Raw genomic sequence first — 16,216 nt, 5'->3', positions numbered from 1 at the left:
AGTTAGTCAATTCTGTGTGGCATGAGGTCCTAGAACATCCTTTTCCAGTCTGCTTTGTGATTCCACGGTGAGTTGTGTTCTTGTGTTATTAGAACTATTTGTTTGCTTAGCCTTCCGTTCTTGGTGATACAGATGGTTAGAAGTGAGAATGCTGTTGGTCGCGGTCGTGGTCGTGGTCGTGGTCGTGGACGTGGACGGGGATGGGGTCAGGTTCCCGAGGCCAGTGAGAGTGTGATCCAGAGCATGGCCAGTGAGGAGGTGGCGGAGTCACAGGTTCATCCTAGAGTGTTTGGAGACCAGGCTTTTTTGGGTGTCGGTAGGGCGGATGGGCCCGGTGTTGGTCACGGTGTTGCCCCGGGTGTGGGTGTTGGTGCGGCTTCCAGCAGCAGTGCCGCCAGTGGTTGGTGGGCAGGTTCTGGTGGTGCCGCCAGTGGTTGGTGGGTAGGTTCCAGCGGTGCAGCCTATGGCGGGTTTGTAGGAAGGTGTGCAGCCGGGGGCCGAGGTAGTGGACGCTCAGTATGTGCAGATGATGGTGCAGCTGCAGCGAGTGGGAGCGGGGTCTTTCTCGGGAGGCACGGATCCAAGTGTAGCGGATGAGTGGAGAGAGCAGATGGACGATCTTTTCCAGTCGCTTCGGTGTCCCGACCAGTTTAGGGTGGATTTGGCAGTGCACAACTTGTCAGGAGATGCACGTATGTGGTGGAGGTTGGTAACAGCACTGAGGGTCCAGCGGGAGATGACTTGGGCGGATTTTTTGAGGGAGTTTAACTCCAAGTACTTTCCACAGGAGGCACTTGATCGCATGGAGGAACGGTTATTGGGATTGGCTTAGGGGAACCGTACAGTGCAGGAGCTGGATGCAGAGTTCAGTCGGCTTGTGGTGTATGCAGTCCGGGCTTTGGTGCCAGAGTCGGCGCAGGTGCGGAGGTTCTTGTTAGCTCTGCGGGATGATCTACGTACTCGGTGTAGAGTGAGGACTTATGCTACGAGAGCAGAGCTGGTAGAGGTTGCAGCTGGGATAGAGGATGACTTGAGGTCACAGGTGGTGGTGGTCAATCCTTCGGTGCAGCCGAAGCATTCGCAGCCGCATTCTGTTCCTAGCAAGGGCGGCAAGCCTGCATCAGGGCAGAAGCGGAAGTATGATGCTATGCAGAGATCTGGGTCCGATGGCGCTGGCTGCTTTGACTGTCCGCAGAGAGGTGAGCAGCGGTTAGTGACAGAGCAGCAGGCAGTGATAGAGCAGCGGGCAGTGACGGAGAAGCGGGCAGATACTCGAGTGTGTTACCACTGCAGGGAGACGGGGCATATCAAGCCTCGTTGTCCTAAGTTACAGCAGATGGCGGTAGCAGCGGTGAATGCTGGAGGGCAGCTAGGAGTGCAGCTGGGTGTGCAGTCGGTGGGATGGATCGAGCCGACGTCGCGGGTGTACTCGACTGTGGAGCTCGATGGCACCAGTGCAGGAGCGATCACATGTATAACTTATGAGATTTGAACTTGGCCAATTCAATAGTTCATATCTATGTTTGTTTTGCTTGTGATTGAATGTTAGGTTCTCAACACATTAGGTTTGTGTAGGGATGTCGGTGGGCTGGTTTATGTCCCACGTTCTGTTTGACTCTGGAGCAACTCATTGCTTCATTACTCCGGAGTGCGCGGAGAGCGCTAATATCAGAGGAGATCCCGATGAGAGAACGGGTGTTGTCAAGGTTGCAGGAGGGAAGTTCCTGAGAGTCTTTGGTCGAGTGAGTGATATGGATATTCAGATTGCGGGGGAGTCGAGGCCGACAGATTTGATTATCAGTCTCGTGGAGCTGTATGATGTAATTTTGGAGATGGATTGGTTGCATCATCATAGGGTGCATTTGGATTGCTACATTGGCAGGGTGGTCTTTGAGCGTCCAGAAGGGAAGTTGGTATTTGAGAGAGTGAGACCGACTTCAGGGAGTCTCGTGATCTCGGTTGTGCAGGCTGGGAAGATGATCGAGAAGGGGTGTAAGGCCTATTTGGTTACAATTTCGATGCTGGAGTCAGTGGGGCAGTCTTCTGTTGGAGCTATTCGGGTTGTGAAGGAGTTTGAGGATGTGTTCCAATCATTGCAAGGGTTACCACCATCTCGGTCTGATCCCTTCACGATAGAGTTGGAACCATGGACAACGCCGTTGTCTAAGGCGCCCTACAGGATGGCTCCGGCAGAGATGGCAGTGCTGAAGAAGCAGCTTGACGATTTGTTGAGTAAGGGTTTTATCCATCCTAGTTGTTCACAGTGGGGAGCACCGGTGCTGTTTGTTAAAAAGAAGGACGGGAGTTTTCAGTTGTGTATCGACTATCGGGGTTTGAACCGGGTCACTGTGAAGAATAAGTACCCTCTCCCGAGGATTGATGAATTGTTAGATCAGTTGAAGGGTGCTACTTGGTTCCACAAGATTTACTTGGCATAGGGTTATCATCAGATTCTGATACATGAGGCAGATGTGAGGAAGAGTGCCTTCAGGACGAGATACGGGCATTATGAGTTCGTGGTGATGCCTTTCGGTTTGACGAACGCGCCAGCTGTGTTTATGAGATTGATGAACAGCGTGTTTCAGAAGTTTTTGGACGTGCTGTCATCATTTTCATCGACGACATCCTGGTATATTCCAAGAGTCCTGAGGAGCATGCAGTACATCTGAGAGCGGTTTTGGAGAAGCTGCGGGAGCAGAAGTTGTTTGCTAAGCTGAGTAAGTGTAGTTTCTGGCACCGGGAGATAGGGTTCTTGGGTCACATTGTTTCTGCAGAGGGAGTTTCAGTGGATCCCGAGAAGATTCAGGCCATCAGGGAGTGGCTGAGGCCGCAGAGTGCCACAGAGATCAGGAGTTTTCAGGGGTTAGCGGTTTACTACAGGAGGTTTGTGTAGGGATGTGCGAGTATGGCATAGCCGATGACTAAGCTCACAGGGAAGGAGGTTCCATTCGTGTGGTCACCGGAGTGTGAGGCGAGTTTTGCAAGCTTCAAGCAGATATTGACTACCACGTCGGTGTTAGCACTGCCTCAGCAGAACGAGCCTTATGTTGTGTATACAGATGCTTCTGGAGGTTGGTTGGGTTGTGTGCTTATGCAGCAGGGGAAGGTTATAGCCTATGCTTCGCGGCAGTTGAGGAAGCATGAGGCTAATTATCCTACTCATGATTTGGAGATGGCAGCAGTAGTATTTGCTCTGAAGATTTGGAAGTCTTATCTATATGGCGGGAAGGTACATGTATTTACAGATCATAAGAGTTTGAAGTACATTTTTACTCAGCGTGAGCTGAATTTGAGACAGAGGCGTTGGATGGAGTTAGTAGCGGATTATGATCTGGACATAGCTTACATCCTGGTAAAGCTAACCTGGTTGCAGATGTCTTGAGTCGGAAGCGGGCGGCTTCGGCTCATGAGCAGGATATGGAGGTGGTGGTAGGTGAGATTAGTGCATTGAGGTTGTGTGCTATCTGACAGGAACCTTTGGGTTTGGAGACAACTGTTTGAGCGGATTTGTTGAGTAGAGTGCAGTTAGCTCAGGAGAGTGATGAGGGGCTGGTGAATGCCTCTAAGGCTGCGGGTTTGGAGTATCAGGTCTATGGTAATGGGACTATCCTTGTGCATGGTCGGGTCTGTGGGCCCAAGGGTGAGGATCTCAGGCAGGAGATATTGAGAGAGGCTCATTCGAGCAAGTTCTCTATTCATCATTTGACCAAGATGTACCGTGACCTCAAGCGGTATTATCACTGGGTCGGTATGAAGAAAGACGTAGCTGACTGGGTTTCGAAGTGCGACACTTGCCAGCTAATGAAGGCTGAGCATCAGGTTCCAGGTGGTTTATTGCAGAGTTTATCCATTCCGGAGTGGATGTAGGATATGATCACGATGGACTTCGTGGTAGGATTACCTATGTCACAGACGTTTGATGCGATTTGGGTCATTGTGGACCGTTTAACTAAGTCTGCACATTTTCTGGCCATCAAGAAAACTGATGGAGCAACGGTTTTGGCTAGGAAGTATGTGAGGGAGATAGTCAGATTGCATGGGTACCTGCTATTATTGTGTCAGACATAGATTCCAAGTTCACCTCGGTATTCTGGAAGGCGTTTCAGGCGAAGATGGGCACGAAGGTGCATATGAGTACAACCTATCATCCTCAGACGGACGGTCAGTCGGAGAGGACTATCCAAACTTTGGAGGATTTACTGAGGATGTGCGTGCTGGATTGGGGTGGTCATTGGGCAGATCATTTGAGCTTGGTGGAGTTTGTTTATAACAACAGCTACCAGGCGAGTATTGGGATGGCTCCTTATGAGGCATTGTATGGGAGTCCGTGTCGTACACCGTTATGCTAGACTCAGGTGGGGGAGAGGAGCATTTATGGTGCGGATTTTGTTCAGGAGACCTCGGAGAAGATTCGGGTTCTGAGGCTGAACATGAAGGAGGCTCGGGATCGGCAGAAGAGCTATGCTGATAAGAGGAGGAAGGATCTTGAGTTTCACATTGGTGGTAGAGTGTACCTCAAGAAGTCCATGTTGCGGGGTCCGAACAGGTCATTGACAGAGACTAAGTTGAGTCCAATGTACATGGGACCGTTCAGAGTGATTGAGCGGGTGGGGCTAATGGCATAAAGGTTGGAGTTTCCTGAGGTTATGCGTACGTTCCACAAGATGTTTCATGTGTCGATGCTGAGGAAGTTTCTTCACGAGGGGATCGGTTGTTGCCTAAGATTCTTGAGGATCTACAGCCTAACATGATCTTGGAGGCGAGAGCGTTGAGGGTGCTCCAGAGGAGAGTCAAGGAAGTTCGTAGGAAGAAGATTCCTTTGATGAGACTCCTATGGGACTGTGATGGTGTGGAGGAGCATACTTGGGAGCCGGAGGCGAGGATGAAGGCAAGGTTCAAGAAGTGGTTTGAGAAGCAGGCCATGACTGAGCTTGTCTAGCCTGGTTCCATTCGTAGTCCGTGGTTGGAGCAGAAATGGAGTATTCCAGCCCATCTCTCTTGTTACTTGGTCGCTTAGGGGTGNGGAGAGGACTATCCAAACTTTGGAGGATTTACTGAGGATGTGCGTGCTGGATTGGGGTGGTCATTGGGCAGATCATTTGAGCTTGGTGGAGTTTGTTTATAACAACAGCTACCAGGCGAGTATTGGGATGGCTCCTTATGAGGCATTGTATGGGAGTCCGTGTCGTACACCGTTATGCTAGACTCAGGTGGGGGAGAGGAGCATTTATGGTGCGGATTTTGTTCAGGAGACCTCGGAGAAGATTCGGGTTCTGAGGCTGAACATGAAGGAGGCTCGGGATCGGCAGAAGAGCTATGCTGATAAGAGGAGGAAGGATCTTGAGTTTCACATTGGTGGTAGAGTGTACCTCAAGAAGTCCATGTTGCGGGGTCCGAACAGGTCATTGACAGAGACTAAGTTGAGTCCAATGTACATGGGACCGTTCAGAGTGATTGAGCGGGTGGGGCTAATGGCATAAAGGTTGGAGTTTCCTGAGGTTATGCGTACGTTCCACAAGATGTTTCATGTGTCGATGCTGAGGAAGTTTCTTCACGAGGGGATCGGTTGTTGCCTAAGATTCTTGAGGATCTACAGCCTAACATGATCTTGGAGGCGAGAGCGTTGAGGGTGCTCCAGAGGAGAGTCAAGGAAGTTCGTAGGAAGAAGATTCCTTTGATGAGACTCCTATGGGACTGTGATGGTGTGGAGGAGCATACTTGGGAGCCGGAGGCGAGGATGAAGGCAAGGTTCAAGAAGTGGTTTGAGAAGCAGGCCATGACTGAGCTTGTCTAGCCTGGTTCCATTCGTAGTCCGTGGTTGGAGCAGAAATGGAGTATTCCAGCCCATCTCTCTTGTTACTTGGTCGCTTAGGGGTGGTTGGTTGTGCGACTAAGTACCAAGATGAGGTGGTGTTCGGGATATGAGTTTCCGTGAAGGCGCACTGCTAAAAGAGGAAAGTTTCTAAAAATAGAAGTTCCAGAAATGGAAAGTGTTAAGGTAGATCTAGTCAGGAGATACTCGTTGACATCAGACTTGTTTGCTCAAGGCCGTGTTTGCCCAACTCATGTGATACCAATAGCTCGATGGACTTTGTGGCCAGAGAGTGGNCATTGGTGGTAGAGTGTACCTCAAGAAGTCCATGTTGCGGGGTCCGAACAGGTCATTGACAGAGACTAAGTTGAGTCCAATGTACATGGGACCGTTCAGAGTGATTGAGCGGGTGGGGCTAATGGCATAAAGGTTGGAGTTTCCTGAGGTTATGCGTACGTTCCACAAGATGTTTCATGTGTCGATGCTGAGGAAGTTTCTTCACGAGGGGATCGGTTGTTGCCTAAGATTCTTGAGGATCTACAGCCTAACATGATCTTGGAGGCGAGAGCGTTGAGGGTGCTCCAGAGGAGAGTCAAGGAAGTTCGTAGGAAGAAGATTCCTTTGATGAGACTCCTATGGGACTGTGATGGTGTGGAGGAGCATACTTGGGAGCCGGAGGCGAGGATGAAGGCAAGGTTCAAGAAGTGGTTTGAGAAGCAGGCCATGACTGAGCTTGTCTAGCCTGGTTCCATTCGTAGTCCGTGGTTGGAGCAGAAATGGAGTATTCCAGCCCATCTCTCTTGTTACTTGGTCGCTTAGGGGTGGTTGGTTGTGCGACTAAGTACCAAGATGAGGTGGTGTTCGGGATATGAGTTTCCGTGAAGGCGCACTGCTAAAAGAGGAAAGTTTCTAAAAATAGAAGTTCCAGAAATGGAAAGTGTTAAGGTAGATCTAGTCAGGAGATACTCGTTGACATCAGACTTGTTTGCTCAAGGCCGTGTTTGCCCAACTCATGTGATACCAATAGCTCGATGGACTTTGTGGCCAGAGAGTGGGAGTGGTATGTTTGCTTCAGATGACGATCCGAGAGCGCGCTTTAGGGTGACGACCCAAGAGCAGCATTTTGAGACTCCCTGGATACCGTAGCTGTGAGCCGCGGCTCGGATGTGAGCCGGTATGTCTCGAGGGTTGCGACCTGAGAGCGGGGGGAGTGAGTGTGAGTGACTTCCTAGATCCCGTAGCTTAAGGTGGTTAGCCTGATAGCGAGCCGGCATGATTCGTTGGTTGCAACCACAGACAGGGGGAGCACTAAGTTGTGAGCAAAAAATGTCTAGGATGTGAGTATATTGACTAGATGAAGACCTCGAGGTGTGCGGCCTTTTGCGACAGTGGCACGGGAAACCTCGGCTGACGGTGTTCAGTCCGGCCGGAGGACGTGCGGGCCATGTTGACGGTGGCACGGAGGTCCTTGGCAGATTGACAGTGCTGCGGGATTTGAGGATAAATCCTTGTTGGTGGGTTGTAACATCCGCGAACCAAAAATTATACTTTTGGAGGGGGTGTCGATCGACACCAGTGGTGTATCGATCGACACCAGCAATCCTGGTTTTGACCGGTTTGTTTTAATTGCTGTTTGGTTCGGTTTGGTTCAATTAAAATCACTAAAACCAACATTTATAAGGAAAAAGTCGACTATTGTTTTGGGAAAGAGGGTTTTTGTCGCCGCTTAAGTGTTATAGAGAGAATAAGGAGACTTGTGAGTGTTCTTGAGTTTTGGAGAGATTGTTGGTGGTTTTTAGAGAGATTTGTTGCTGGGATTGCATCAGAAGCTTGCTAGGAGTGTGTGGTTGCTGGTTTTGATTCAGATTCTCCTGCAAAAGAGGTGAGTGCATGACCATGGCTTATCTAAGCTTGAGAATTCTATATTTTGTGATTTTTGAGTTTTTTGATTGATTCCTTGCTTGCTTGTGGTTGTTTTGGTGTTTCTACGTTCTTATGTGGCTTATGGATGAGTTTGGGATGATTGGGAAGCGTTGGGAAGCGGAGATCTGCATGAGAGCGTCGAGGAAGACGATAGTGTGTCGGTCGACACTAGTGCGAGGACGGCTCGGGAATCATTGGGAGTGTCGATCGACACCATGTGGAGGTGTCGGTCGACACAACTAGAGTTTTTGGGAGGTGTCGAGGAGGTGTCGGTCGACACCAGTTGGGGTGTCGGTTGACACCAGGTTGTTAGTGTCGATCGACACTGGTATGGTGTCGGTCGGCACCAACCTTTGTTGGTCGACGATTGCTTGTTTCCTGGTTTGATTGTTATTGTTTGATGATTGCTTGACATTGAATTATCAAATGCTTGTGTGTATAGCCCAGTAGATGGGAGGATTGCCTCATTAAATATTTATGATAATACTTACGTATCTCAATTGTTGTTTGTGGTGTGCAGGTAAAGGCAAAGTGTGATTATGAAATCAAGGAGGTGAGGAGGAGGATGTTCTAGAGGCTTGATTGATTGTGGTCGAGCTATTGGTAGGTTGCTAGAATTGAGTTGATAGAACATTATAGGATGTTGGAACTTGATTATTTCATTGCTGGTTTTGGTTATTTGACTTTGTTGCTTATTGGATTATTATTGTTGAGATTCTTATTGGTTTAATGGAACTGCTTCGCTATCCGCTGTTGTTGATTGTTGCTAGATTGTTAGTGGGTATGGGACCACTAAAGAATTAATATTATTATTATTTATAAAAAAAAAACAGAAAAAATTGTTTTAGATGTATATACAAATTAATTAAGAATTTGACCTTTTAGAATTAATTATTGTATTTACAACGTTATTATGTTAGATTTAAAAGAAGATAAATACCACAAAAATAAGTTTCTTTTCGGAAATTCTACGTCTAGTTTTATTTTCGAAACATACCACTAAAATTTATTAAAATTATAATTTTGGCGAGTTAGGAGTGTCACCTCGAAAGTTGCCTTGTAGCTGAAACCCTAAAGTTGTTTAATGAACTGATGAGGGAAAATCGTTATCATTGTTGGATTAAAGAATTGCCAAGATTCCTGCTTACTCACAACGATATCAATTTTAAACAATAGTTATTTCAAACTAAAGAAAAATGAACATAAAAAACAATTTATACAGAGATGACCTACTTTTAAGTTGATTTTTTAAAGACAAGTGCATGATTAAAAAAAAGAGGATAACAAAGACGGCCGTGCATAATTGTGGCGACATTATGAACTTGGGAAAATCAGAAAGAAGAGAGAAGTGATTAAATAAATATAACAAAGTTTCTAAATTTTGACTATAAATAGTTGACCACACCTACGAATTTAAACCATCAAAGTTTGAAGTTAATCCAAAAGAAAAACAAAAAGAACAAGTTTCAGCGAAGGCAAAGCAAAGAAGAAAAGAAATGGCAAAGAACCTCATCAACTCCGTCAGCTTTACTGTTCTCTTGGTTGTTCTCCTGATGGCTTCAACTTGTATAATATTAGTTTTACAAAGTTGATCTCATCTATATATTGTACTTTGCAGTTGCCTCTTAAGTATCTTCTGCTGACGAATTAATATGTCAACATCTAGGAATCCTTAATACTGAGGCTCAAACCTGTGGTGCTGGTGGATGTCTTACGGCCGCTTCACGTGTGTTCCTTGGCGAGTGCCCGTCGGCCCACGGTACAACAAATGCTCAATGTTGTACGTGTTGCGTAGCCACATACGGTAGTCCTCCAGTCTGCTGGGCGGTTGTTGAGGGAACTGACAGTCACTGCCACTGCTACAAAAAGGCTTAAAAATAACCTCATCATGTAATTACCAAGTGTGACTTTTGTTCCCTTTCGGTGTGAGGACATGCCATTTGCGTGTGTTTATGTTCAAGTTTCTTTTGCTTCGAAATAAAAAACATTAAGGGGAAAGCTTACCATTGCATGCCCCCCTCTCAAATGTAATCTTATCTTCTGTGCACTTTTATTTTAATCATCATATATAATATAATCGTTTTGTATTTGTTTTCGTCAATCCATTCCCGCCTAACATTCTAAAACCGATTCCTAGAGATCAGAGAAAGAGAGTGAGAGAATATATTTAAGCTGAGAGCCTAGGAGAATTGCTCATAAGAACAAAACAAGAACAAAAGTTTCTTAACAATATTTTCTTCATATTCCCTTGGTTCTGAAGAAAAGAAACTAACTACTAAATTTACCACTAAGAAACGTACATGGATAGAGGTGGGTGATACAATCCCACTAATATAGGAGAAATAACAAAGCGATACCATAACCACATCTATTTTTTTTAACTTTACCCTAGTTGACACCGATTTACTTCGGTTATGAGCTCATCATAACTGTGGACGACTTTTCATTTAGGGGATGACTGGTTTCAAGCATGATAAAAAATTTTAAATGATTGATTTACTGGTTGAAGACGAATGTATTTGTGAAATATTTATAATTTTTTAATTAACAGGTATGTCGTAAGTGATTTATAGAAAAAAAAATGGTTCACCTCGAGTTTACGATAAGGTTATTGAATGACCGGTCAAACACTGCCACTGCAAGAAAAATGCTTGAAATAACCTTGTTATATAAGTACTAAGTGTGGCATTTGTGTGTATTTATGTTATGCCTCTCTCCCCCCCGCCCTCTCAAATGTAATATAATATCTCATGTTCTCTGAACTTTTATTCCAATTATGGAAAAAATAAACTCGCTTTGTATTTGTGTTCGTCAACCCATTCTCGCCTCACATTCAAAAACCGTTTATTAGATATATCGAATTTGTTAGTTAGGATATTCTCATATCTCATTGTATAATCATATATGTAAAGTTAGGATCCTCTAGATATCCTCCGATACGATACGATACACTACTCATGTATATATATGTTCGGTTGATCAATGGTAAAGGGCATCGAACCCTAATACACTTACATGGTATCAGCAGCCACACGATCTAGGGCTTCTCTCACCTAATCGTGCTTTCTCATCTTCTCTTCTTCTCTCGCTTTGTTCTTCTTGTCTTCTTCCTCTCTTTCTTCACAAGCTCTCTCTCTTCATCTCTCTCCTCCTCCCATGGCTGCCTCGACAAACTCTTCCAGATCTTCTGACAAACCTTTTGGTATCAGTCAGATCCGTGCGTACATTCCGATTGTCCTTGATATGGACAAGATGAACTACGACGTATGGAGAGAGCTATTCGAAACCCACTGCCTCACGTTTGGTGTTCTCGGTCATCTCAACGGCACCTCTGCTCCCACCACCGAACCAACTTGGAAAGAACGTGACGGCCTCGTTAAGATGTAGATCTATGGTACTATCACCGACTCTCTCGTGGAGACAATCCTGAAGCCCAAAGCCACTGCCTGCAAACTCTCGACGTCCTTGGAGAACCAGTTCCGTGATAACAAGGAGAACCGTGCACTGCAACTAGAGAACGACTTGCGTACTCTCACCATTGGCGACCTCTCTGTGCATGAGTATTGTCGTAAGTTGAAATCTTTGTCTGATCTTCTCGCTAACGTTGACGCTCCCATCTCCGATCGGGCTCTTGTCATGCATTGTCTCAATGGCCTTAATGACAAGTTTGACGGCATCCACAATGTCATCCGTCATCGTAACCCGTTCCCCACCTTTGCCATCACTCGTTCCATGCTTCAAGCGGAAGAAGATCGTCTCAAACAGCAGCTTCGTACTACCGTGACTCAAACCTCCACCGCCTCCTCCCCAACTGTTCTATACGCCGGTAACACCTCCACCACGACTTCTTCTCCTCATCAGCATCATCACACCAACAACACCCGCGGACACAACAACAAGCATCGGGGTGGTCGTAATGGTGGTCGTGGCAACCGTGGTGGTCGTGGTGGTGGTCGCTTCTTCAACTCGGGTCCTCCTTCTGGTTCCTATCATAACCCCGGTTATGGCTATCCTCCGTGGCATTACGGACCTCCGCAGTGGCCGCATCCGTACTACAATGGTGGCTATCCTCCGGTCACACCACCGCCTTCCCATGCTGTCTCTGCTCCCCATAGCAACAGCATTCTTGGTCCTTACTCTCCACGCCCTCAACACGAAGCTCACATGGTTCATGCTCCCGTCGCTCCAACCGTTCCCTCCACCATGATACCAACTGCTCTTGCTCAAGCATTCAACACCATGTCGCTTCAAGACCCGGCTGACGCGTCATGGTACATGGATAGCGCCGCTACTGAGCATATCACCGGACAACCAGGTACCCTTAATTCTGTTTTTAATTCGAGCATAACTCCCTCTGTGTTGGTCGGTAATGGTTCCTCTGTTCCTGTTACACAACTTGGCCATGGCACCTTATTTTCTCCCTCTCGTCCTCTTCATCTTAAAAACGTTCTTATTTGTCCCAACATTATTAAAAACCTTGTTTCTGTTCGACGGTTTGTCACTGATAATCAATGTACTGTAGAATTTGATCCTCTTGGTTTTTCTGTTAAGGATCTTCCAACCAGGATCCCAATACTCCAATGTGACAGTACCGGTCCCCTCTACTCGGTGACACCGTCGACTTCCTCACCTCCTCCGCTTGCTCTCACCACCAGTAGCTCACTTTGGCATCGTCGTTTTGGTCATCCGGGTAGCTCTGTTCAACGCTCTTTAAACTCTTTGGGTAGTTCTTTTAGTAATAAGGCCGACATGACGTCTTTGTGTCATGCGTGCCGTTTGGGTAAACACGTTCGTCTCCCTTTTCTCTCTTCTTCTACTATTGTTACTGAACCATTTCAAATTATTCACTCTGATATTTGGACCTCTCCTGTTCTAAGCCATAGTGGTTTCAAATATTATCTTTTATTTATGGATCATTATTCACATTTTATTTGGGTTTATCCATTACAAAAGAAAAGTGATACGTTTGGGAAGTTTCTTCATTTCTCAGCTTATGTTCGAACTCAGTTTCAAAAACCTATCCGGGCACTTCAGTGTGACAACGGTGGGGAGTACACCAGTCGCGCTTTTCTTGACTATTTGGCTACCACCGGCACTGAACTCCGCCTCTCTTGTCCACACACCTCCCAACAAAATGGCCGCTCCGAACGGATGCTTCGCACCATCAACAACTTGGTGCGCACACTTCTCATCCAAGCTCATATGCCTCCCTCTTTTTGGGCTGAAGCCCTCAACACAGCGGTTTACACTCTTAACCTTCTCCCCTCTTCTTCAATTAACAATTACATTCCCTTCACTCGTCTCTTTCATCTTCCTATAACTTACTCTCATCTTCGTGTTTTTGGTTGTCTATGTTATCCCAACACCACCTCTACCTCTTCTCACAAGCTTGCTCCAAGATCGACAGCTTGTATCTTTTTGGGCTACCCTTCCAACCATCGCGGCTACCGGTGTCTTGATCTTTCCACACGCAAAATTATTATCTCCCGTCATGTCACTTTCCTTGAAAATGTCTTCCCATTCTACACTCTACCAACCACTAAAAGCCTCCCGCCTTCTCCGTCCTTGCTTCCTCCACCATTAGCACCACCGTCATCGCTTCCCCCTCCTCTTGTCGTTCCTCCTCCACCTCCAGTGACAAATGCTGCCCCTACAACCTTAAATTCTTATCCGATGACAACACGGAGTAAGAACGGGATCACTAAACCCCGTACTCCGCTTTGTCTACATACAGACACCATCTCGCCTTTCCCTTTGTCTCACGTGCAAGCTGCAAAGGATCCTTACTGGAATCCAGCAATGGGGGAGGAATACCATGCTCTTATTAAACGCAGAACGTGGGACTTGGTCCCGCGTCCTAAGAACACTAACATTGTGCGTTCCATGTGGCTTTTTTGTCATAAGTTTAATGCAGATGGGAAGCTTTCTCGGTACAAAGCAAGACTGGTGGCTAACGGGAAATCACAACAACTTGGCATTGACTGCGAGGACACCTTCAGCCCGGTTGTTAAGCCAGCCACAATCCGTGCCGTCTTACATGTTGCTTTGGCGCGTAATTGGCCTCTTGGACAACTTGACGTCAAGAACGCGCTTCTCCATGGCGATCTGAAGGAGACTGTCTACATGCACCAACCACCCGGCTTCGTTGATCCAGCTAAGCCCAACCACGTCTGTTTACTCCGCCGCTCCCTGTATGGTCTTAAGCAAGCTCCACGTGCATGGTACACTCGGTTCGCTACGCTTGCCAAACGCATTGGTTTCACCCAAAGCCGCTCTGATTCCTCTTTGTTTGTTCTTCGACGTGGTACTCAAATGGCTTACCTCCTTCTCTACGTTGATGATATTGTCCTCACCTCTTCCACCATTGAGCTTCAACGCAACATTAGCAACGCCCTCGGCCGCGACTTGGAGCTCACAGATCTTGGTAAGCTTCATCACTTTCTTGGGATTGCAGTCACTTATAACGATGCAGGTCTCTTCCTTAGCCAACGCAACTATGCTGCGGATATCCTCCATCGCGCCTCCATGACAGCATGCAACCCAGCTCTAACTCCTGTCGACACCAATGCTAAGCTCGATACAGACACTAGCCCACCTTTTGTCGATCCATCTCTCTACCGAAGCTTAGCCGGTGCTCTCCAATACCTCACGTTTACTCGCCCTGATATCTCTTTCGCCGTTCAGCAAGTTTTCTTGTTCATGCATGATCCCCGTGAACACCACTTCACCGCACCGAAACGGAGACTTCGCTACGTCAAAGGCACGATCTCCCACAGGTTGCAGCTTCACAAGTCCAATATCACCGATCTTGTTGCGTATTCGGATGCAGACTGGGCTGGTTGCCCTTCCACTCGGCGTCCGACGTCCGGTTATTGTGTGTTTCTCGGTGATAGCCTCATTTCCTGGTCCTCCAAACGTCAACACACCGTTTCTCGCTCTAGTGCTGAAGCTGAATATCGCGGCGTGGCCAATGCGGTTGCTGAAACTAGCTGGCTCCGCAATCTGTTTCTTGAGCTAGGCAGTCCGCTAACCAAGGCAACGATAGTCTACTGCGACAACATCTCTGCAATCTATCTCTCCTCTAATCTTGTTCAACATCAGCGGACCAAACATGTTGAAATTGACCTCCATTTTGTCCAGGAACGGGTCTCCCTTGGTCAGGTCCGTATTCTCCATGTTCCCTCGGCAATGCAATACGTGGATATCTTCACCAAGGGACTGCCATCTCCATTGTTCACCGACTTTCGCTCCAGCCTGAACGTTCGGGAACCTCCGCTCAGACTGCGGGGGAGTGTTAGTTAGGATATTCTCATATCTCATTGTATAATCATATATGTAAAGTTAGGATCCTCTAGATATCCTCCGATACGATACGATACGCTACTCATATATATATATATGTTCGGTTGATCAATGGTAAAGGGCATCAAACCCTAATACACTTACAGAATTTTCTTATATAAAAGGCCATGCATTGCTTTTTTCAAACACAATTTTAAATAAAAATTACTTAAAGAGTGAAACGACCGCACCCGGATTTCCAATCCTCACACAAGATCCACGGGAAACAATCTCATCGGAACCCCATAATTCCGACGAGACAACCGGCGTAGAAATCGCTCCGTACAAAAGCTTCCCCAAATACACCAAACAACACCTCATCTAGTTACTGAGTCGCATAACTAACCACCCCCATCGACCAAGTAACAAGAGAGTTTGGCTGGAATATTTGATTCCGTCCAGCCACGGACAACACTTCCCCACAATTATTCCAACTCACTATCAACTCCTCTAGTGTCGAACGACACCTCCACCTGGTGTCGAACGTCACCCATCGCACCGCTTACGAACCAACACACACCGACGCTCACGGTATAACTTTCGTCAATATCTCCTCATCCAAACCTAACTCCAGCTGTCCTCCTAGGACCCAAACACACAACAACATGCTGGTGTCGACAGACACCACCTTGGTGTCGCTCGACACTCCTACTTTACCACAAAACCGTCTATACCAGACCACAATACAAACATTTGATTAAATCACAAACCAACCGTTCATTTGACAAACCCACCGTTGGATATGAAGCCTATAGCACCGCGAAGCTCTTTACCAAATTTCAGCCAAATCAGAATTTGTTTCATTCTCCAAACGTTGCCCCAGGTATGCCTCTCGGACCAGTTCGCGCTATTCATCCACAAGTGTTGGTGTCGGTCGACACCATGATCTAGGCTTCTCCTTCAGCCCCTTTTGGCCGCAAATCCCCAACTCCCCATAAAACTCTTTTCCCATACGAATAATCACAAACAAAATAGCCTCACAAGATAACAACCAAGGAAAACAACCCATGGATTCTTCTCAATCCATCTTACCCATCAAAAATCTATCACAATCATTCCAAAACCCTATATAAGCCTAACATCAACCACTTACCTTGGTTTAGAGACGAAATCTGAGGAAGGAGCAACAGCTCACCACCA

The 16,216-nt window shown here is 46.8% G+C and overlaps 1 protein-coding gene and 1 long non-coding RNA gene across 2 annotated transcripts; both read left to right on the top strand.

The window, feature by feature from the left end:
• On the top strand, positions 530–8,272 carry LOC104715263. The gene is made up of 5 exons (XM_010432683.1): positions 530–692; positions 846–1,385; positions 1,576–1,913; positions 1,968–2,232; positions 8,256–8,272. Exons 1-5 carry the CDS (start codon positions 530–532, stop codon positions 8,270–8,272), a joined length of 1,323 nt encoding a protein of 440 aa, XP_010430985.1.
• LOC104710965 lies at positions 9,162–9,822 on the top strand. The gene is made up of 2 exons (XR_755159.1): positions 9,162–9,276; positions 9,402–9,822. It is a non-coding gene; the product is annotated as an uncharacterized LOC104710965 (long non-coding RNA).

This window comes from Camelina sativa, chromosome 9 (assembly GCF_000633955.1).
Source record: "Camelina sativa cultivar DH55 chromosome 9, Cs, whole genome shotgun sequence".
Lineage (NCBI taxonomy): Eukaryota > Viridiplantae > Streptophyta > Magnoliopsida > Brassicales > Brassicaceae > Camelina > Camelina sativa.
The sequence above is the reverse complement of the archived record's forward strand: the minus strand, read 5'-3'. Positions and strand labels throughout refer to the sequence as shown.